The 24161-nt window shown below is 34.7% G+C and overlaps 1 protein-coding gene across 3 annotated transcripts in view; it reads left to right on the top strand.

Annotated features, from left to right (window-relative positions):
- Positions 1-423: 423 nt before the first annotated feature.
- The window catches only part of CHL1 (cell adhesion molecule L1 like), a 91803-nt gene continuing 68065 nt past the window's right edge, over positions 424-24161 (top strand). For 2 of the 3 annotated variants that reach the window (XM_068982723.1, XM_068982721.1), the window contains exons 1-6: positions 424-514; positions 5354-5459; positions 8502-8689; positions 20209-20331; positions 21358-21528; positions 22493-22540. In XM_068982723.1, coding sequence (XP_068838824.1) covers positions 424-514; positions 5354-5459; positions 8502-8689; positions 20209-20331; positions 21358-21528; positions 22493-22540 — 727 coding nt within the window. The remainder of the gene's footprint in view (positions 515-5353; positions 5460-8501; positions 8690-20208; positions 20332-21357; positions 21529-22492; positions 22541-24161) is intronic. The other variant, XM_068982722.1, reaches the window with a different exon arrangement.

Raw genomic sequence — 24161 nt, 5'->3', positions numbered from 1 at the left:
TAAAGATTGAAAAAGAGTCACCTTTTGAAAGAAATTACCTAACTGAAGTTACTCTCAAAGCCACTGACATTCATTAGAGTGTACTAGAGTACATTCCAAGTAAAATTTCCTCTGATCAAAAAAAAAAATTATGGGAGTAGTTTATGGTTTACCATATCAACTGTCCTTTATTTTAAATACAAAGAGGAAAAACTTACATTTGTATGCAGTTATTTGAGAACAGGTTGATAAAGAGGAAATTATTGCCAACAGAAAAATATATTCAACTTCTGTTGACCATTTACAGTACATGAGCTCAGACTATGTGTTACTGTTTTGTTTGTTTGTTTCCAGGTTTGTTTGTTTGTAACCAGTTTCCGATCAAAAGTAAGAAAAGACATTACAATTTTCATTCTTTCTGGGCTGCCTCCTTCCTGAAGAGCAATGGAGGTATTGTTAAGTGGAAGAGGATTAATCACATCTCTAATTTTCTTCCTGTTAAAATTCTCAACAGCTGTTGATATACCACTTTCAGGTAAAGTGACAATATTCAATATTTACTTTGGAAGTCCATATTTGCATTTTGATTTTCAAGTTGAATAATTATATATTGAACATGTGATTTTTCTGCCATATTTCTACCAGTCTTATAGCAATTTACATGGAATTCATGTTCTCCTTTTAAATTTTTCAGAAGGCTTATACTTGGCTGCTTGCTATAATTAATTATTTTGCAGCTCAGGCTTTTATACTTGAAGGCAAACTTGGCACATAGCAAGAAATATAACCTATAGATCAGGTGGTAGTTTACCATGTAAGGTAATCTGCAATATTAGCAACAGTTATTTCTTTTAAGTGTTTGATTAGTTTATTTTAGAGAGAGTTGTGACTCAGAAGTTAATGGAATTCAACCAATCAGGACAAAAGAGGAACTGAATGAACTTTGTGTTGTTTCTGACAATAATTATCTATTCAGGAATGAAAATAATTAGAAAAATATTGAAAATGCATTTTCATAGTACACAACTAAAAGTGTAATATGATAATACCTCTGGAAATTTAAAGCTTTCTATGGAGTGAATTCATATCAAAATGTTAGTCATTTTGGGGGTATATGTCTTAGCATATGTTGGTATCAATAAAAATGGATGTAAATCTTTAACCATTATAAATCAACTTGAACAAGTTATAGTAACTAGAAGCTGAGAAATAGTGTACCTGAAAAAACAATTTATGTAATAATGTATCAAGTATTTAAAGTACAGTTTAGGAGAATTTCTTTTGTTTATAAGCACTTGGGATTATTTACGTATTTTTATGCATACAGTTCAAGTATTGATCCCTACTGTCTTCTTTTATATCTAATTTGGAGAGTCATAAAATAAGATATATTGATCATTATAATCTTAGCGTGGGAAATATTCTTTGCAGATCATGTAAACTTCAAAGGATTAGTCTTGACCTCAGACCTGTTGTACAGATGTACAAATTTAAAGCTCTGTTTTATTCAAAGTGAAAATCTGTTAGCCTACACATCATATATATTGGCCTATATGTACAAATACTGGTTAAAAACCTGAAATGACACATCTTTAGTTGATTCTTTGGGTTTGAATATGCAGTGCCAAATTAAGAGCAAGGTTCTTAGCGATCCTTATGGAAAAGAGGTTAATAATTACATTTTATTCGCAGTAGTGCCAAAGATGTACTGGGATTCCTGATTCAGATTTCTGAGCAGAGACTATACATTTTCCTTCCATCTTTTCTCATTTAGTTCATAGGTGATAGGAAATGTTGTATTAGTACATAAGACACATTTTTTTAAATTTCTGGTTGTCTCAGTTACTTATGCATTTTCATGCTGTAATGTCCTTAGACAACAATTGTTATAAAATATTAATGACATGTTTTCAGAACATCTGAAAATTACCCATTTATTTCAGTACTCTAGAGCTCTCATTGGCAAATGAAGTAAGGCAGGTATTCAGTTTGAATGTCAACGAGTCTGGTGTCTCTGTAATTGGCCTAATTATGGAGGAAAAGATTTATAATGTAGAATATATATTCTTATAAACACCCAAAGGTTATTAGCTTCATTCCCTGAATAATTAGTTATGGCTGAGACTTTACAACCTTAGCAAATTTAACAAAGAATAATGTTCTAATAAACAAGTTGTTCACAAGTTACTAGCTGATATCTTAGGGACCGTTGCTATTGTGCATCACTCCTCATCAGTTATAACTGTAATAACATTTAAATAATAGGAATTTGCAATATGCTCAAGACCTGCTCTACACAGAAAGAGGTGGTAGTCCGAACCAAGTAAATGTCAGTGAAGATTTGAATGTTTTCCACGTGTTATTAAAGTGTTTATAAATGTCCAGTTGGATAATCCTGAGCTTGGGCTAATGCCACTAAACTGGTAAAATTCAATTATCAGATTCATTAGGCAAAAGTAAAGAATTTTAGAATTGGAAATGGCTGAGTTGTTATACTAGGCTGGCCATTGGTGTTCAAAATGTGATTCATGGACCACTCAGAGTCACAGAGATTTGTTCAGGCAGTCCATTGATCAAATGTTGCATAATAATACCAAGCAAGATGTCACTTTTTACTTTTCCACCATGTTGATGTTCCACTATGCACTGATGTTGCAAAAGCAATGGTGCTAAACAGGCACTTGCCTAGCATAGATCAAGGCATTGGCACCAAACTTATGGAATTCCCAGGACCATATACTTACACTAAAATAACAACAACGAAAAATCTTAAAAACCACCAAAAAGTAAAGTTTTGCTTAAGACTGTCCTCGTTGAAACAGTTAAGTGTTATTGATTTTGTTAAATCTTCATCCTTGAGTACATTCTTCTTAATATTCTGTAGGATGAATTTGGAAATAAATATAAAATAATTCTGCTATGTAACGAAGTACTATGACAGTCTGTCTTCCTTGATTGTGTCATTATGTGAGTGCCAAGCCAGATATCATTTTTACTGATAGAAAAAATGGATTACTTTGATGGATATTTTCCCCAAAATGAACCATGGGAGCTTGTCACTTCAACAGAAATAACTGATAAAATATATATTGTCAATGATAAAATATGAGTGTTTAGGCACATATTAGAATTGTGGAAAGCTTGTATCCTCTACTGTGAGACTGACAGCGTCTCCACATTTAAGGCATTTCTAAGATCAGCGATATTAACAAATGTGAAATTTTAATATTGTGTAATGACATGTGTCAGTATTTGGAAGATTTATATAACTCAGTTAACTGATAGTTTTTCCAGATGAATATTACATGTCACAAAAACATGCATGATTTAAAAAGCACCCATGGATAAAAGATTTTAATGTGACAGAATATGAAAATATATTCACAGGGTTTCTGATTTCATATTGCAAGAAACCTTTAAGAAATTATGCTTGGTGAGTTTTGGGGTACTATCCAAAAACAGTGCCCACAGAAATCAGAAACTGAAAGTCGCTCAGTCATGTCTGACTCTGAGGTCCTATGGAATGTAGTCCGTGGAATTCTCCAGGCCAGAATACTGGAGTGGGTAACCTTTCCCTTCTCTATGGGATCTTCCCAACTCAGGGATTGAACCCCAGTTTCCTGCATTGCAGGCGGATTCTTTACCAGCCGAGCCACAAGGGAAGCCCACAAAAATCAGAAAGAACTATAAAATATCTCAGCCTTTTTTTTAGGTACACATCTATGTAAGGTTGGCTCTTCTTCATTTATTGCAACTAAACAACATATGGAATACAGAGGTAGATAGAATCCAGCCGTTGTCCCTTAAGATATTAGAGATTTGTAATAATGTAAAACAATGCCACTTTTCTAACTACATTCGGTATTTTTGATAAAATGTTGTTTAATGAATAATAGGATTGTTTTAAGTGAATAAATATTTAGAAGATTTTTCACTTTTAATTCTAATATGGTAAATATTGTTAAATACAACCTACCATTACAAAACCACTTGAAGATATAATATTTAAGAATGCAAAGGGATCCAATGACCAAAAAGTCTGTTTACTTGGCTTGAGTCTCTAATTTTACAAATGGAAAAAGTAGAGTGTGGCTCTGGGCCTGGCTTAGGGTCACAGGGTTTTGGACCTCTTTGTATCCACTGTGGAATACCACCTGTGTGTGTCACACAGAAAATGCTTTCTCAGAGCCTATTTGCCAAAGTCAAATTTCAGCTACTGAACCATTTATACTTTCTTAGGAATTCAATCCTGTTTTCTTACAGAGCTTGTTACAAATGTACTAAAATTGTAGTTTCTTCCTTTGAAAGCTATTGAATGCTCTATGACAGATTTTTAATGTATATCATGACTGGTGTCCTGTTTTAAAACTTAATCCAAGCTTGAAACTTCAGCATTAGGATGTTTATTTTATGGTCATAATTCTCAGAAATGCCATCCCTCTGCCTGAATTGGTGAGATACAAAGCTATCCTCTACTTTTTAAATTTGTCTGGAAGGTATTTAACATGTCAAAATGAAAAAAAAATCATCACATGAGGAAGGAATATCTGAATTTGAGGAATCCTCTATAAATAAACTATTATATATTAGCTATCATTTTCATCCTAACAATCATTAGTGTTAAATTCTATAAGGAGGAAAATACCCTCAAGTTCCCAAGATGGCAAAATATATTTAAAAATTTATAAATTGGAAGTGACAAATGAAAATCAAGCTCAGGGGAAATATAACAAAATCAATAAGTGGAAATAAAACTAAAGTGGAGGGGGTTATTTTTTGGTAATAATTAGCAAAATGTTTCATCATTTTAAAACGCTGTTATTCATTCATGGCATGACTGTGGGAAACCGCTATACTCATAGGTTGTTTGTGGTATATATCCTCTTAGACATGTTTATATTTATCCAGGGTCATTACCATTAGTATCCATGCCTAGAAATTTATCACAGGTAACTATTTCAATAAAGGAAAAATCTATATACTTAAGGAATGAAGAAATAGTCTAATTTCCAAAAATGAAATTATTAGGTACGTTATCAAATATGGTTAGTGACCAAACATTGTCAATTGTCAATGACCAAACCAAGTAAAAATGCATAAACACATCAACATAGATGAAATGCCAATATAAGTTGGATGTTTTAAAATTACATTGTTACATGATTGTGGGTTTTTAAAAAATATGACAACATAAATGGATGCAGTGAAGTATATTCCCTGGAGCTAACTACATTTTGCAAAGAGGAAGTCAGATTTGTTCTCTGGTTGTACTTACTAATATAGAAAGTGTGTTGAAATTATTTTTGTTGTAGCTAAACTAACTTCAACCAGTTTTTGGAGAGCACATTATTTAAATACTTATTTTAATATTTAGTTCAACAGGTTCCAACAATCGTGAAGCAGTCAACGGTGCAAGTTGCCTTTCCTTTTGATGAGTATTTTCAAATTGAATGTGTAGCTAAAGGAAATCCAGAACCAAAGTGAGTATTTTTTTCAAACTAAGTAGTTGTTTAAAATTATACAATCCTTTATACTGAATTTTATTCTAATCTTTATAAGCTTGCTAAACTGCTAAGTCACTTAAATCTACACATTATTGAAAGTAAAAATATCCAAGTGAATGATAGCTATGTCTATAAAAACAAAGCTTGGTTATTTTATGCATGTTCTTTTGCCAGCTAAAATTATTTTTATCATAAATCATCTTATGTTAAATATTTAGCATAGGCTTTGGCATTGTGGAAACATGCACCGATTATTTATGAGTGAACCAGCTAGATAGATAACAGAAAATACTTTATTCTATTTATTGAAAGGTGGCATTTATTAAACGAAAGTTAATATATTCATAAATGTTATTCTATGCATATTATTGCATGTCTTAATTGTGACACATATATTCAGTGAATAGGTTGTTACTTGATATTTTTAACTTTGTTATAAAGGTGTTAACTCAGATGGCAAAATAAAAATGACATGGCATATTTTATCTAGTATTTTATTATTAATGAAAAATTGTTGCTATAGGTAATTATAATCTCTAAAAGTTTTTTCTAAGTACCTACTAGTTTGGAGAGAAAGAACTGTGTGAGTACTGAAATTAAAGAGGAAAAGATATGAAGAGAATTCAAGATTTTAAAGTTCTAAATGATTCTAGAATGATAAGCAAACCTACAGACTTTCATTGACTTACCTGATCATTTTACATCCATTAAAGATGAAAGAATGGAAATTAATTATTTTAAATTGTTTTGTGAATAACATTTTTATTGCCTGATAATTTGATATTTTAAAAATTATTAGTGAATCATTAGCATTCTTAATTGTCATTTTTCTGTCTTTTACCAATTATAATATAATTCAAATATGTGAATATGGATAAATTATAATGGAATAAAGGAGAATGTATTAATCACTGCAAATATGGATCAATCAATATTATTATATATAAATATTGGTTAACTTGATTATATCAAGAGATATACCATATAATCATGGGAGATGATTAATGATGAGTTATATTTATCATGTCAATATCCAGTATCAAGTTTAATTATGAACTACTAATTCAGAATCATGAATAGAGTACCTGCTATTAGCAATATTTATTCTTCTCAAGTAATATCTAATATAGTTATGTAAGAATTTTTTAATGACTCTAGATATGGAAAGAATATTTAATACTACATTATTATTATCTTTATTAGATAATTGATATTCTATCTGAAAACTCAATAAAATTCAATGGACAAAAATAAAATTTTATACATATGAAATAAGTAGTCAATTTCTCTTTTTTTAAAGGTATAGTTAAATACCTTATTATATAAAACAGAAAATAATTAGAAAACAAGAAAGGAAAAAAATCCCATCATGATAGTAAAAGGAACAAATCCAGAAATTCCATTTGTTAGTAACAGCAATATCACTGAAAGTGATAGCAAAAACTACGTAGCATCAATTATGTAGCATGTATACTGGGTAGCAGGTTTAGAGAAACCTTGAATGAATGAAAAGATGCAGCATGGCACAAATTGGAAGTGTTTCATTTTGAATATATAGAGTTATCCTAGACAAGGTATTAGAATTTTAAAGAAAAGATTCTATATGTTATTTGCACCTAAAACCAAAAAGATGTGAAAGATGCAGAGAGAAAAGAAGTAAGAGAAGTTGTCAGGAGACAGGCATGCTCCTAAGAAAATTGTGTCTCCATTTGCTATTCTTTTTGAACAAGCGTCAGACTGTGTTCCTGGAGCGTATTCAAATTGGTGTGCATTATTAATATATAAAATAAAATCTAATTGGAAAGTCACTATATATCTATTAGGTTTTTAAAGATTAAAAAAAAAAAAAACTTTTTATAACCATGTCTTAGAATGGATACTGTTACATATGGGAGTGGGAATTGTCTATGTTTTTTCTGGAATATAATTCTTCAGTGCTTATCAAAAATGATGAAATTTTTTATATTATGGGTTTATCAATCTGACTTTTAAGGAATTACCATAATAAAATATTTGTAAAATTACCACCCAAAATAAATATGTAGAGTTTTTGTAACAATATTGTTCATAAAAGTGAAAATGGTTAGATAAATTAATTAGGAGCCATAAGACAGAAGATAATGTAGTCATAAAATTATCTTTAGAGAATTGCAATAATTGGAAAAACTTAATGGAAAAATTATATATTTACTGTGGTCTCAATTATGTTAACAAATATGTCTAAAAATATTGATAGACTATATAACCCAATTTGATAATAATTGCTTTGTGTGTTTTTGAATTTTGAGTGAGCTCTTCTCAAATATACACACACACACACATACATGGACATATTGTATATTTATATTTTTTAGTCTCCAAATACTGTAATGTCTGAAATATTAGTAAAGATCCTACATTATCTTTTTAACTGGATAAGTTTTAAAATATATCTTTAATTTTAAAAGAACAAAATGAAACCTATCTTTTTTTCCCCTTCCAATTGTCACAGCTTTTTCATGGCTTGTGTCTCAGTCAGTTCTGGCTGCTACAGTAAAAATGCCATGGACTGAATGGCTTAAACAACAGACACATATTTGTCACAGCTCTGGTGGTGAGAAGACCAAGACCAAGTCACTGACAGATTTAGTATCACCGGCAGCTTTGGTGTCTGGTGATGACCTGCTTGCTGTTCACAGCCAGTCATCTTCTTGTAACCTCACATGGCAGAAGGGAGAAAGCATGGGCATGACATAATCACCTCTCCAAGGCCCTACCCTCAAATACTATTACAATACATTGGGAAATAGACTTCAACATAGGAATTTTAGGGAGACATAAACAATTAAGTCTATAGCAGTTTATAAGATTTCTCAGATTATTTTAGATACCTTTTTGTATTGTTATATTCAGTTAAATAGATGTATATATATATATACTTTTTATTTTAAAATGCCTCGGTTTTCTTATTTCTGTATATTTATTTGTAAATAAGTTATGATTTCTTTCAGGGTTGCTAACTTTAGTTTTGTCTTACAGATTCTTGTGGAATAAGGATGACAAGCCTTTTAATCTCTCTGACCCTCGGATAATTGTATCTAACAATGGGGGGACTTTCAGGATACCAAATGATGGGCACATATCTCACTTTCAAGGAAAATACCGCTGCTTTGCTTCTAATAAGCTGGGGATTGCCATGTCAGACGAAATCGAGTTTATAGTTCCTAGTAAGTATTTCAGTGCTTCCCAGGTGGTTCAGTGGTAAAGAATCTGCTTGCCAATGCAGGAGACGTGGGTTCAATCCGTGGTTGGGGAAGATCCCCTAGAGAAGGAAATGGCAACCCACTCCAGTATTCTTGCCTGGAGAATTCCATGGAGAGAGGAATCTGGCTGGGCTACAGTCCATGGGGTTGCAAAAGAGTCATACACAACTTAGCATCTAAACAGCAGCAGCAACAGTAAGTATTACAGAGGAGATTTCATTTAATATTTTAGTGAAGTTTAGTAAGGAGTTCTACTAGGCTGCAATGAAATAAAAGTATTTAATCAGCTTATAATTGCTTTATATTTTATTTATAAGGGAAATTATCTTCCAGGTTTTGATATTTAGAAGTTGATGACCTTGAAAGCGACATACTTTCGCTGTGTTTCACTAATAATACATGTAACATGAGGAAAAATAGTATTTGTTTTGCTTCATCCAATGAAGTTAAATAGTTAGATTTGGCTGTGTTATGCTGCAGTCACAAGTAATCCCCAAGCCCTTGTGTTAATACAGGGTTGTTCCTTGATGAGGCAGTTTGCTGTAGTTCTGGCAGCTCTTCAGAGCAACTGTTCTCTATGTAGATTTTCAGAGATCCTAACTGATGGATATACCATCATCCTATCTCTGCACCATGTGAAACTTGTACCATCTGGGTCAGAGAGTGGGGGTATAGAACACTGCTTCCCAGAAGAAGTTATACAGGCAGCTTCGTTAGGTGGGGCAAAACAAATGGCATAGCCCCACCTAACCTCAGTATGAGTGCCCAGTGATATTAGTATATGTTAGTAATATCTTCCATAGATCATAACCATGGGAAACTACAAGTTCCCTTACCATTAAAGCTGTTATTTATCAATAATTATCCCCAAGAGTAAGCAACTTCTTTATTACCAGATCTGATCTCTGTGGCATGGGATCTCTGATGACTGACTTTCACATTTGGTCATTTATTTTCCTGAATTTTAAGGTATCCAACATTACTTGATTCTAACCAAAGGCTTTAAAGGAAAAATTCTTGGATATAAACCTGCCGAGAGGTTCTATTTTGCAATTACTTCTTGCAGAGTTCTAGACCTTTCAGGATATGGACACCTTATGCTGGGGGAGTAGAATGTACACAAACCTGGGAAGAACAAATAATGAAAAACATGTGTGTCATCCTTGAAGCTGGAACAGGAAACTGGGTTTAAATTTGTTTAAGTTTTCTGTATTGTTCTAGAGGAGAGACTATAACTCAAATTCAAAATCTTAACAAGTATATGTCTTAAAATGTATAGAATAGTTACAGGATACATATAGAACAAAATAGGAGTGATTATGAAACTCTGGTATCAAGAAGAAAAAGAAAAAGGCAAGAAAGGAGAGGAAAAAAACTATAGAAATAAATCTAAACATATCATTAATTAAAGATGAAAGTAAACTAAAAGCTCCAAAATTTAAAAAGTTATAAGCTATTTACCACATTACACATCTAAAGCATGAGCAGATAGAACTGTTGAAACTAAAAGGGGGAAAAGATGTTCCATCTTTTAAATAGATAAATAGATATCTTAAATAAATGCTGTTCAAAAGAAAAGTACATATGGCTCTATTAATATCAATCAGAATAGACTATTTTATAAAGGCTCCCTGGAGATGAATGTACCAGGCATATGTAATATGAAGGTGTATGGAGAAGAAATAGAAGTACAAGGAGAAATAGACAAATCTACCATAGTGATGAAAGATGTTCACATGTGTGTTTCATTATTTGGGAGCTCAAGCAGAGGAAACATTAGAAAAGCACATGAAGGATTTAAAGAACCCAATCACAAACTCTAGCTAATCAGCATGTTTAGAACATTATACCTGAAACTGCAGAGTGTTTTTCAGTATTTGATGATACGTAAGCTATAAAGTAAATATGTCCAAAATACAGTTGAGAAATGGGTATTTAAAAAATAATCCAGCAAAAGCATTACCAATGAATATAACTGAAGATGATATTAATGTATTTATAAATAATTTTACAGATCTCTAAGTTGGAGAAAAGACCCTGATGCTGGGAAAGATTGAGGGCAGGAGGAGAAGGGGATGACAGAGGATGAGTTGGATGGCATCACCAACTCAATGGACATGGGTTTGGGTGGACTCTGGGAGTTGGTGATGGACAGGGAGGCCTGGCGTGCTACAGTTCATGGGATTGCAAAGACTCAGACACAACTGAGCGACTGAACTGAAATTGGAGAAGGAAATGGCAACCCAGTCCAGTAGTCTTGTCTGGAGAATCCCATGGACAGAGAAGCCTGGCAGGCTATCATCCATGGGGTCGCAAAGAGTCAGACACAACTTAGCGACTAAACCACCACCACCAAGTAAAGAGCAAAAAAGGAAGTGGCAAAAGATTTAAACTTGCACCTCAGACTGCAATGGCCAATACAAATATAAAAATGTGCTTAATATAATTAGTAATCAGAAATAGATCTATGGTAACGTAAATAATACAAGCATTTGATTCCTGCAAAATTGGGAAATACAGCAGAGTCTGAAAGTAGCAGTTTTAGGTGGGACTTTGCGGCCGGCATAACAGGTATTCACTGTGGAGAGTCCAGTTTACTGCTTGGCCTGTGGAGGATATTGGTTGCTGCCTACTTAGTTAAAGATACTCTCTCCAGTGACCCAGAAATTCCTCTTTGCTCATGTGCACGTGCCCCTTACCTGTGAGCGCCAGGAATAGCTGTGGCAGCATTGTTTCTGTTTTAGAAATATACTGAACAAAAACACAAGTTCATTTGCAATATAATGAAATAATTGTGGCATATTCATACAAAAATTACTTAGCAGTGAAGACTGATGAACCTTAGAGATGTGTTGAACAATGAAAGCAAATCTCTAAAAGAAACATAAATGTGACTTCATTTATGTAAGGTCAGTATATGTTAAAATGAATACAATATTGTTTAGGATTATAATTTCATATGGTAAAATCATAATGCAGAACATTAAAGAGAATGATGAAAACAAACTTTAGGACAGTAGTTACCTCTAACGGGATGTGGAACAGCTAGGATCTACACCAAATAGAAAGGTGACGGTGCTTTTATGTTTCTCTTATGATGGGTGATGGGTCAAGAGTGTTGCATTTCTTTCTTTTTATTCTTTACATTTATTTTATGCGGTCTTTATATATACGAAGTTAATTAGTATGTAGCATACTGATTTGTCTTAGACATACTGAATTATTGAGTTGATGTTAGAGCATAGTAGTGGGCACAGCAGTGACGTACAGACTTGAAAATTTGCCTCTGGAGTTTGGGTTTAAAATGACGGGAGGGAATGTTCTTGAATTCTGGGTCAGAAAATTGTAATTGAGAATCATAAAATCATACAGATATAACTAACTATACAGCTATAGTTATTGTTCTATATTATAGATTATATTATTATAAACTATAATATAGTGTATAATATAAATAAGTAAGTATATAATAAGTATAATAAGTATATAATATAATTAGCAAATAAGATGAGGAAGTAGGAGACAGAGGGAGAGGAAAGGAAGATATAAAAAAATCTGTTATACAAGACAAGGCATTAGGGTGATCCCTAACCTGAATTCTAGTGGTTGCTATGGAGACACAAAGGAACAGGCATTTGCTAGACCTATAGCAGAGAAATGGCACATTTTAGTATAAGGTTCTGCAATTAAAGGATTTTGAAAAGAAAATGTTCTCTGTCATTATCAAAGCAGACCAAGTGAAGGCATGAAAAATGTAAGGGTAATTCTGGCCAGAATTGGCTAGTCTTGTAATTAAGAGATGAGAGTTGAATCTGAGCTGTGTAGTGGATAATTGTGCCATTTTTTCTGCTGCTGTAGAAAAGAGGAAGGTAAATTAGATTTCTCATGCATCATTTCCAGCTCCTCCTAAAATTACTTCATCATCTAACACCTTTCTGCAATTATTTATATGTTGAATAGGACCATCAGCCCAATTCTTAGGAGTTTATAAATCAGAGACCATTAAAGGCTTCCTACAAGTTTTATCAATTGATTCTTCTCTTAAGGTGAAGAGAATTGATTCTTCATTTATATTACACTCTGATATGATATGAGAGTGATATGAGTTTTAAAGTTTGTAAAACTTTAAAGTTTTAACTCTCATTTCTTAAACTTTTCTTTAAAACAAACCTAAAGGCTAGATTCTAAGTTTGAATATAGGTACAGTAGCTGAAAATCTGGTCATTACCCCTTACAGACAGAAAAATCTATACACTGTGTTTATTTATCTACCCTGATGGCTCAGTGGGTAAAGCGCCTGCCTGCAATGCAGGAGACCTGGGTTCGATCCCTGGGTCAGGAAGTTCCCCTGGAGAAGGAAATGGCAACCCATTCTAGTATTTTTGCCTGGAGAATCCCATGGATGGAAGAGCCTGGTGGGCGACAGTCCATGGGGTCACAAAGAGTCGGACACGACCGAGCAAGCTCACTTAACAAAATTGCAATTGACTTTGCCAGGAAAAGCGAGTAAAAGAAAAAACAACCAAATACAATGTACTGTTTTCAAATATGGAGGAAATCATTCAGCTGAATGGATTTTCCAAGATATGACATGGTAAGATAGGCCGTGAATTATTCAACAGATCTTCATTAAACTCCCTTCATGTGTCAGACACTTTTCTAGTAATTTGAGATACAACAGTGAACAAAACAAAGACTGTACGCAAGAAACCTAAATCCTGTGGGTGTGGTCACTGAGTCTGGAGAGAAGGTAAGCTATTTTCTTGCCTTCATTATGACAGATATCAGTGAAATTAGAATGATGCTGTAAATAATTCCGTTTTGGCTGTTCAGTTTTATTTATCCTGAGAGCACAGATCAGCCTTCTCCACTTAACATTCTTAGTCTATCTTCAGTTCAGTTCAGTCGCTCAGTCGTGTCTGACTCTTTGTGACCCCATGAATCGCAGCATGCCAGGCCTCCTTGTCCATCCAACTCCCAGAGTTCACTCAAACGCATGTCCATTGAGTTGATGATGCCATCCAGCCATCTCATCCTTGGTCATCCCTTTCTCCTCCTGCCCCCAATCCCTCCCAGCATCAGGGTCTTTTCCATGAGTCAACTCTTCCCATGAGGTGGCCAAAGTATTGGCGTTTCAGCTTCAGCATCAGTCCTTCCAATGAATATTCAGGACAGATTTTATTTAGGATAGACTGGTTGGATCTCCTTGCAGTCCAAGGGACTCTCAAGAGTCTTCTCCAATGCCACAGTTCAAAACCATCAATTCTTCAGCACTCAGCTTTCTTCACAGTCCAACTCCCACATCCATATATGAACACTGGAAAAACCATAGCTTTGACTGGATGGACTTTGGTTGGCAAAGTAATGTCTCTGCTTTTTAATATCCTATCTAGGTTGGTCATAACGTTAGCCTATACTAATTTTTCTTATAGATTCTGTGTATTATTTACACATCATAAATTTTACCAGCTTATGTACACAGTGGTTTCTTTTATCATAAAAATTTTCAGTTCAGCTATCATTAGAAGCCAGTATTAAAGCATTTCCCTCATCCCTGAAAGATTAGGCGCTCTCTGTCCCCACGCCCAGGCGGTTGCCAGTCTGACGCTTGCCTCTAGAAATGTTTTTTTCTGAATATTTCATGAAAATGAAATCATACAATATGTGATCTTGTCCATCTAGCTTCTTTCCACTTAGCCTGATTTTTGTGATTCAGTCATGTTCTAGGATAAATCAGTAGTTTGTTCATTTTTATTGCTGAATAATATTCATATAATATACCACATTTTGTTTATCCATTCACCAGTTGATGCCTTTTGGATTGTTTCTAACTTTGAGTATTATTAAAAAAAATTAGTAATAATCACTAATGCTAGGAATATCCATGTGTAATTTCTGTGAAATTTTAAAAGCATTTTTTGTTGTTTGGAAGAGACTTTGACAGTCAAATATATTAATCAGGATATTAAAGGCGAGAATGATATCATCCTGTCCTATTCTTCATTCTCTATATTGTCTTATAAATGCTGTGTGAATTCTTATCATCAGTGATTGATTTACTGGCTAAAGATGAAAAGAATGAATAAAGGTAAAAATGCAGTATACATTACTCATAAAGTAATGCAAGGAATAGCAGGTTTAGGGGTGAAATCATCTGTATGTTGGTTTCATAGAAACTACCTAGAATTTCTAGTGTGCTGGGTTTCTACATTTGTATGAATTCCTCAGGTCAGTTTCCTTAAGACATATCTTGGCTATTTACTGCTCTAATTTGGGAAGGGTAGAATAGCAAAAGTAGGGGTCCAGTGGTATACGCTAATTTCTTCTACTAATATATGCAGACTGACCTTAGGAGGATCAATTTGTTCAAGAGAGAGTGCAACTTAAGAGTTTTAAAGGTTTAATTAAAGCCGAGGATTTTGCTCTCATGCGTCCCAGTATGTGAATGACTAGAATGAAATGGAATGCATTGGTTGTCCTTCCTTATTGTGAATTCATTACCAGTTCATAGACTGAAAGGCAGTGCTATTTCTCTGTACTTCTAAGTGGGTTAATAGGGTACTCTACAGGAAATGGGAATCAATTAAATCTCTTTGCAGACAGAAACTGGAGTTCAGGGTGATACAGCATGTGAGCTCAGTGGCTTGCATTCGTGATAATGATGCCAGACTGTCAGCAATTTGCTGAGCACATTCAAGGGAAATGGAAGGCACTCAAAAGCTCCCCAGGCCAGTCCTGTAAACAAAGTGAGAAGTCAAAATAGATAAAGCTCTTTGGCATAGGAAAGGGGACAGAATAATTCATTAAACAAACCATAGATTCTCTGTAAGATACAGTCTTTCATCCCTCAGGCACCCTCCCTACTTTCTTTGATAAAGTTAATTCCAAATAGTTGAGTGAAATGTAGAAGTTGTTGTGATATAGGCTACATAAAGATCAAAAACAATAGCAAAGGAAAGCCCTTTATCCCTTTGCCCATCTCTATACAATGTGGCTGGGTTTACCATGTAAAGTGAAAATATTTGAATAAGAGCCACCATATTGAGTGATTTTTAAGTGCCCGACACTATGTTAATTGATTTATATGAAATAGTTTATTTAAACTTTGCCACAAATCAATGAATTAGGTGTCATGTCGAATTCCATTTTATGAATGAAGAAACTGAAACACATTAAGTAATAGGTTCAGGTCACATAGTAAGGGATGAAGCCAGGATTCAGCCCTAAGCAGCTGGCTCCAGAATACATGTTTATATCCGATGCTACACAGTGTTGCCTATGCTTTGATTATTCTATTAACACATCCTCTGGATGAGCTAAAAAGCATTATCCTTCTTTGTTGAAAATAACCTTGGCGATAGGTTATCAGACTCAGAGAGAGAGAGAGAATATAGGGAGACTTGATTTTATTCTTTGGGTATCAGAGAAAAGATACTCTGTAGGTAACATAAAGATAATATGTAGGTAATGTAACTTGGTAATGGTTAAGTCACTAGTACCTTTTCATTGACGTGGTTAGTCAGAATTACTTGTATTTCATTAAATTTCTCTGAGGACATTTCATTACCAGTTCTTTACTGTTGGTTTCCATGTGGGACTGTGCAACTTGTCCTTAAGAAAAGCCTCTGAGGGAGGCTTTTGAGGAGACCAGAGAGATGAAGTCCATGGGATCGTGAAGAGTCGGGCACGACTAAGTGATTTAACTTTCACTTTTCACTTTCATGCATTGGAGAAAGAAATGGCAACCCACTCCAGTGTTCTTGCCTGGAGAATCCCAGGGATGGGGGAGCCTGGTGGGCTGCCGTCTATGGGGTCGCACAGAGTCGGACATGACTGAAGCGACTTAGCAGCAGTGGCAGAGAGATGAATTGAAAGGATTCTAAGATACCAGAGAAAAGTAAAAAGGGGGCACAGAAAGTAAGGATAGTGGTCTGAAGCAAAATAGCCAGTTAGTTTTAGTGTCCAGGCCAGAGCCATTTATAGGCTAGTCTGTAGATAAAAAAATTGTTTTTCACAAGTCTGCTATATTTCAAATATAAAGATGTTATTTTTTTTGGATATTAGTTGGAAGAGTTAAGATGATGAGTTTCAAAATTAATTGTCAGTACCTCAAGTATAGAGCCCCTAGAGATTTTGTATTTGCAGGTTTGCTGTGTGTTGATAGCTTCAATAAGAAGACTGCTGCTGATAAGTCGCTTCAGTCATGTCTGACTCTGTGCAACCCCATAGACAGCAGCCCACCAGGCTCCCTCGTCCCTGGGATTCTCCAGGCAAGAACACTGGAGTGGGTTGCCATTTCCTTCTCCAAATGAAAAGTGAAAGTGAAGTCGCTCACTCGTGTCTGACTCTTCGCTATCCCATGGACAGCAGCCTACCAGGCTCCTCCACCCATGGGATTTTCCAGGCAAGAGTACTGGAGTGGGGTGCCATTGCTAGCATGTAGCTAATTTGTCTTTCCGAAAGGCTTTCCATGCTAGGTGGGTTTTTAAGGAATTGGGCCCTTCAAGTTGTTACTAGAAGTTTGTCTGCTACACTGAATAATGAATGTGGAAGCCTATTGAAAAGTAGTAAAGGGATGGGTGCTATGCTTTGCTTGATTTTCTGATGAGGTCGACTGATAGGGACTAAATGTTTATGGCTTCATCTAGACTTGATATTATGGGATTCCAAACATTCTTCAAATCCTAGTTAGGCAGATGCTAATGTAGACGTGGATGCTGATCCCTTTGCAAAGACACCATTCCATGATCAAGTCCAGTCACAATTAAGTGATACACAATCAAGTGATTTTGCTTTTGGTATTAATAGAGCACTCATCTGAAGTGTGTTGGTGAGCTCCAGCAGTGTAGTTGCCTCATACAAAAGAAAAATGACTGTTTACAATTCATGTTTTTAAAGTATTGCATCTGTCCAAACTCAACAATGCTAATGTTTATCACCAGAGAAATACAGTTAGCAAAAGTCATTGGTTGGAGTTAAATAGTCATTTTTTAAATTGAATTGAGGTAGATGTCATGCTTGCAGTTGTTATAATAATTAAATTTCACATTTATCTGTGGATGTTAAAATATTCACTTTTTTGCTTTGCATCAAATTTACAATATAGTTTGAAAGTCAAAGAGTAAGATCTAAAAAAACCCTGACAATTTTATATCCTTTACAGTGTTTATTCTCGGGCATTAAATTATTAAATATATAAATATTCTTCCCGGTTTCCAGGTATTAATTTCACTCTTTGGTTACAGCTGTTCCAGATTTATGGTATGTGATAAAGGCTTTGGTAGACTTCTAAATCTTATTTTATCTTTTTTATTATGAATGCCTTGGAAGCCAGTTGAGTAACATAGTTACACTTTTGTAATTAGAATTTTATAATCTAGATTTAATTAATGCAAGGATGATAGTGCTTCACTGGCGATACTATCTGTTTGAATTATTAAATTTTTTCTAAAGAGACAGCTCTCCAATTAGGGCTTTATACAACTTAATTAGTGACTTTACATTAGATACCGCCCAGGGAACTGTGTATTCATATTTGGCACTGTAAAGTTTGCTAGTTACAAAACAGGATTACATGCGTCTTTCATTTCCTAATCTGTTTCCCTTCCTCTTTTGCTTCTATTATCTGAGTATAAGGAAATCTATAAATAGATTCAATAACTACCAAACAACACTGCTAACTTCAATAACAATAAATACTGAGCTTTAGTTAGAGCGAGTTTCACTAAACAAGTGATTTGAATTTGGAGCTTAGGGTACATACTAGTTCTGTAAGTTACTGCACTTTACTTGCATAAGGTATATTTCTGCAAAATGACTTGTTTAACATTTGCTGTCAGTCAAAGCTAAGGCTTTACCAAATAGGTGGTATTGATAATTTATCAACAAGGTACATGTAGGGGATATATTCAGATGTTCTTCTGTCTTTTGTTGGAAGTTTCATTCTACCTAGAGCAAAAGCATGATTCTAAGATGGTTCAGTTCAGTTCAGTCACTCAGTCGTGTCCGACTCTTTGCAACGCCATGGACTGCAGTGCGCCAGGCTTCCCTGTCCAACACCAACTCCCGGAGCTTGCTCAAACTCAAATCTGTCAAGCCCTAGCTTTGACTGACACCAAATGTTATACAAATCATTTTGCAGAAAATATACCAAATTCGTGTCCAAGATGGTTCCTATCTCAAATTTTATTTCCAGACTTGCCAGGAGAAATTTTAGAATGAGTAGACTGCGAGGGAATCCACTGAGGACTGTCACGTGCCAGCACCTGTCTTTTGAACTGGCAAAGGCAGTGTAATAAAGACACTGCCCCCTGCGATGTTAAGCTGGGAAAGGTCCTTGAATTTAGACAAAAAGCAATTCACTGTAGCTAGTGCATCGATAAGAAATGTCAGCGAGTTCCCTCAATCACTGAGGAGTTACAGTAGGGGGTGGGGGTGAGGGGCAAGGGAAGGGCACAAAGCTTCTCAAGAGGAAAATTGACAGTAAATGAACCTATTTTTAGACTCTCAGGAATAATAGTAATCTTTTGTGAGCCATATTTTAAGAATGAAATATAGAGATGGATAACTGCTAATAAATTCCACCAGGTCAGGAAGGCTATAAATACCTCATATAAGACTTTTCTCATCTATCAAACCCTAAGTAATTCTATAGTGCAGATGTACAAGGAATGTTGAGGTGGAATATATTTTGAATATTCTTAAAACTTTTATAAATAACTTCATAAAATATCAAACTTCAGTGTTCTATTTCAAATTCTGCACTGTTGTGACTTACATTCTCAGTAATTGCATTGACCTTTTTAGGAAATTGATTCCAGCATGGGAAAGAAACAATATTTTCAAATACTGCCAAGTCTCCTGTCCTACATCCATTTCATTTCACTTAAAATTTTGTTTACTGGGAGTGATTCCAATGTGGATGGCTCTCTTTGCAACTTCTAGTGGTCATGTTTGGCTTTTCATTGTATTCATACCATTTTTTCCTCATGTGGGCTTTGAATTGTGTATTTTGTTTGATTATGATCTGAATGGAATATTTGCCAGTCACATTCAAGGGCTTCAGAATAAAGCAAAAGACAGAAAATAAATACTTGCCTAAAAATAAATCACAAGGTTTAGAGAAAAATGACACCAAATCTATGAAAACTTAAAACAAGCAACTCCTATGACTCAGAGCTTATACCTCTTCACTGAGAAATGTGCACAAGCATATTGTTGCCTTATTGATGTCAAAGCAAAATTATCTGTTATCTCCAGTTACAGAATGCAGAAATATTTTTAAAGTTGTATAATGATGCAGCACAGATTGTTAACAGTATTTTCCTCTGCAGGTCATAGACAAGAAGATTCAGGGTGTTGAATTTACTAAAAATGTTCCAATTTCTACAAGAAGAATGCTTTAAGATAATACTTGTAACATTAAGCATTACTTGTAAGATTAAAATTTTTAAACAGTGTCTTTAAATGATTTTTTATATCAGATACTCCAAAATTTCCCAAAGAAAAAATTGACCCTCTTGAAGTGGAGGAAGGTGATCCAATTGTCCTTCCATGCAACCCTCCCAAAGGCCTGCCACCTTTACACATTTATTGGATGAATATTGGTAAGTAATGTTCTGTTCTATCAATAAGGGGACATTTTAATTTCATGCATTGTGTCAAATGACATACTGAAATGAAGGATACAAAATTAATATGAACCTATGAATGTGAAATCAAGTATAGTTTAAAAACTATTTCCATCTATAGTCTGCTCTAAGTTGTGAATATACATGAAAGCACTAGAAAACCACTGAATACATGTTGATTTTGTCATATCTGGAAAGAGTAGAGTCTGTTAATACGATACAGTATGTCAAGTTGAGAAAGGCTTGTATCTGTGTTGCTAGCTTTATATTTCTCTTTTAATATGTTGCACCTACTTAATACAGTGATGCACAAATTATTAGTAGTATTAGAAGTCAGTATTAACTTCTGTGTTTAATTTTCCAAAAGCTATTATCAGCTCTTGCACTGGGATTCCAGCTTCTTGTAAACCCTACCTCTGGCATGTGCCTTAGCAGGTCTATCTACATCTTTTCTCATTATGACCCACAGAGAAAAGTAATAATCGTACAGTATTTGGAAGAAAGCAAAAGAAGCTACTCTTGGTTGTAGCCAGAGTTCCAGATTCCATCCATCCTAGAACCTAACTAGGCTGTATCATGGCAGAGGGATTAATATCTCAAACACAATTTTGTGAAAATCTGTTTTTAACAAATATGATCCTAATATAATAAAAGTAATAATTAGGCCATTATCTGTTTTAACTAGTTTTCAAATAAGTCAATGCAGACCCATAGAGCAGAAATAGAATCCGAAATGGTCAGGATAGGTCAAATGCCCAGACTAATTGTCCATCAGGGTACTTCAGTTAATGCTGATAAGTGCTCTCTCAGTGATTTTCTTGTTGTTTTTTGGGTTTTACTTCTTACTCACTAATCACTTCTATAGTAAGACCAGACTTGGGAGGAATAAGAAGAGCCTACATGAAAAACAAAATAATATGAAAGAAAGGATAATGAAAAAAAGGTGATGAGGCATAATAAAGGACAATTGCCCCTTTTAATGAAAAGATATTTCTCTTCCAGAACTAGAACACATTAAGCAAGATGAGAGAGTATACATGAGCCAAAAGGGAGATCTGTACTTCGCAAATGTGGAGGAACAGGACAGTCGGAACGATTACTGTTGCTTTGCTGCGTTCCCGAGACTGAGGACTATTGTGCAGAAAATGCCAATGAAGCTAACAGTTAACAGTTGTAAGTTGAAATAATTTACTGTGCCAGCATGAATGTGGAAGACAAATGTGTCTGTAATTTTATTCTGGTTGAAGCCAGTTAAAGCTGGGTTGATATTTTCCAGCATTGTTTAGTTGAACTCTGGAGACTCCTTCCAGATGAAAGAAACATCTGCAGCTGCGCATCGACAGTAGCTCTGTCTCCTGCAGCCAGAAAATCAAATCTCAATTCACAGGACAAGTGTATTTCACTTGAGGACTAGAGAGTCGAGTCACTTTCCTTGTGTGAAATACAGAACAAAATTCCAGGGTTTTCTCAGCAAGTCTCAGGCTCAGAATCTCTGTGATTTTGGATAAACTGGCAAGGCTGAAAATGTGGGAGAAAAGAACAGAGTCAAAAGCAACAAGAAGTAATATGATCATTTTTATCACATCGAATTTTTCTGTATTTCCCAAATTGGCAAAGTTATTTGAATTGCTTCTCTTTCCTACTTGATTATGCAGATGGCATTCTGGGTTCTTAAATTTGAAAACTGTCATTATTAGTCAAAGAAATAACCAAGATTCAAAGGGCAGAGATAATCTCCAGAAATTCATTCACTGAATAACTGGCTCTGGTAGAGTCAAAAGTTGGCATGACCATTCCATTGTCTAACGTGGTTCATAATTTTTTAATAATTTGGTTCATCAATTTGTTGTGTGTTGATTCTCTATGTCAGGGCTTCACTATAGCATCCTTCAGTAACCTCAGTTCTCTTTAATGGAGCTCTAATTTGTGTCCTTCCACCTGGATTTCATCTATGGTAGCTCAAGATTAAGCTCTCTATAAATATTTTTCAACTATGTTCCCAAAGGTGCTGTTCTAGTGAAGTATGCTTATACCTCATTTTGTAATTTTTGTAGGAGAAAACTATGGCTTTTCATTGTTTTGATGTCAGCATCTACCATTATGTTTGTGAGTTTTTTCTTCCATTTTTTTATTTCAGTAAAGCATGTTAATGACTCGAGTTCATCCACAGAAAATATTTCCAAGGGTAAGTTGATGACATGTAGAATGTTGACATTTATTTTCACCTGTGGTCTCTCATTGTCATTTCAGAATTTGAACTTTAATACCTTCTGAGTTTATTAATATATTGATACTCTTAGTAAGGAAACGGTTAACATAGAGGGTTCTATTTTCTATGTAAAATGGGGTAATATTTATGAATGCATAACTATATAAATACACCTACATACTTATTGATGATATAATTACCATAAGTAAATACATATACATATATAACATTATGTTTTTCATGGAGTAATTATTATGGATCTGCCAAAATGCCCCTTATGGTTAATCAGCAGTTTGGCAGAGAGCTGCTACATGAAGAAAGGAAAAAGCAATGGTTGAGTGTAACAGAAGTAGCGAAGGCATTGAGTATAAGAAAGTCAAATGGTTATTTTCCTTTCTAGACCTCTTGAAGTACTTACTACACAACTGTCCATTGTGATTCAGTGAGAAAGAATATAAGTTGCAGCATTTTCCAAGCTCACTTGTCTATGAAATGGTTTTTATTATTTAAAAAAATTTTTTTCCCATAGAACATTTAACCAAATTATATAGTAAGTAGTTTTTCTACAGAGAAAAGAATCATTTGTCTGAATGCAACAAATATTTCTTTTATAATTGGCACCAGCAATGAACCCTCCATGATAACTTTGGTAATCTAATATACTGATAACATCACCAGGGCTGGATGAGGGCTCTCCTTGCTGTACCCTCAGTTTGAAATTGGACTGATTAGGTGTATATAGGCAACATCTTCTCCTTTGATGTCAATAACACAAACATATATTGTTGTATCTTTTCAGCACTCAATAAAATCATTACACATGGATGGGAGAGGAGTTTGGGGGAGAATGGACACACGTTTATGTATGGCTGAGTCCCTTTGCTGTCTGTCTGAACCTATCACACAATTGTTAATAGGCTGTGCTCCAATATAAAAGTGTAAAAAAAAAATCACACCATATAATACATGTTCATATTTTTCAAAACACGAACACTTGTAAGGAAGCTATGGCAAGGTACACACTGCTGTCAGTACCTTCCTTCCTCTACTCTGATAGCAGCCCTCACCTCTACACTTCGCATATCACATCAAATCACATTGACATTGGATGTGAAACAAAATTTGTGTGAACACTTGGAACGGAAATCAGAATCTGCATTGAAAATGGAAGCTTCCTCATTTTCCATTGTATTTGAAAGGCTTCTTAGGAAAAGGGGGCTTCTCCGGTGGCTCAGACAGTAAAGAATCTGCCTGCAATGCAGGAGACCTGGGTTTGATCCTTGGATTGGGAAGATCCCCTGGAGAAGGGAACAGCTATCCACGCCAGTATTCTGGCCTGGGGAATTCCATGGACTGTATAGTCAGTCCATGGGGTCGCAAAGAGTCAGACAGGACTGAGTGACTTTCACTTTATGAAAATAAGAAATGGAACATTTCCCTACCAGTTACTGAGATGGCTTGTGAATCTTTTTGTACAACAGTGTCTTTGAGGATACAAGACTGAAAGTAGAATCACCTCACTGATAAATTCACAGATGCCTGGTGTGTACCACGGGCTTCTTGAATCAGAGTTTCTGGGTGTAGGGACCAGGAAACT

This window comes from Capricornis sumatraensis, chromosome 10 (assembly GCF_032405125.1).
Source record: "Capricornis sumatraensis isolate serow.1 chromosome 10, serow.2, whole genome shotgun sequence".
Taxonomy (NCBI): domain Eukaryota; kingdom Metazoa; phylum Chordata; class Mammalia; order Artiodactyla; family Bovidae; genus Capricornis; species Capricornis sumatraensis.
Note: the sequence above shows the minus strand (reverse complement) of the source record. Positions and strands in the feature narration are given on the sequence as shown.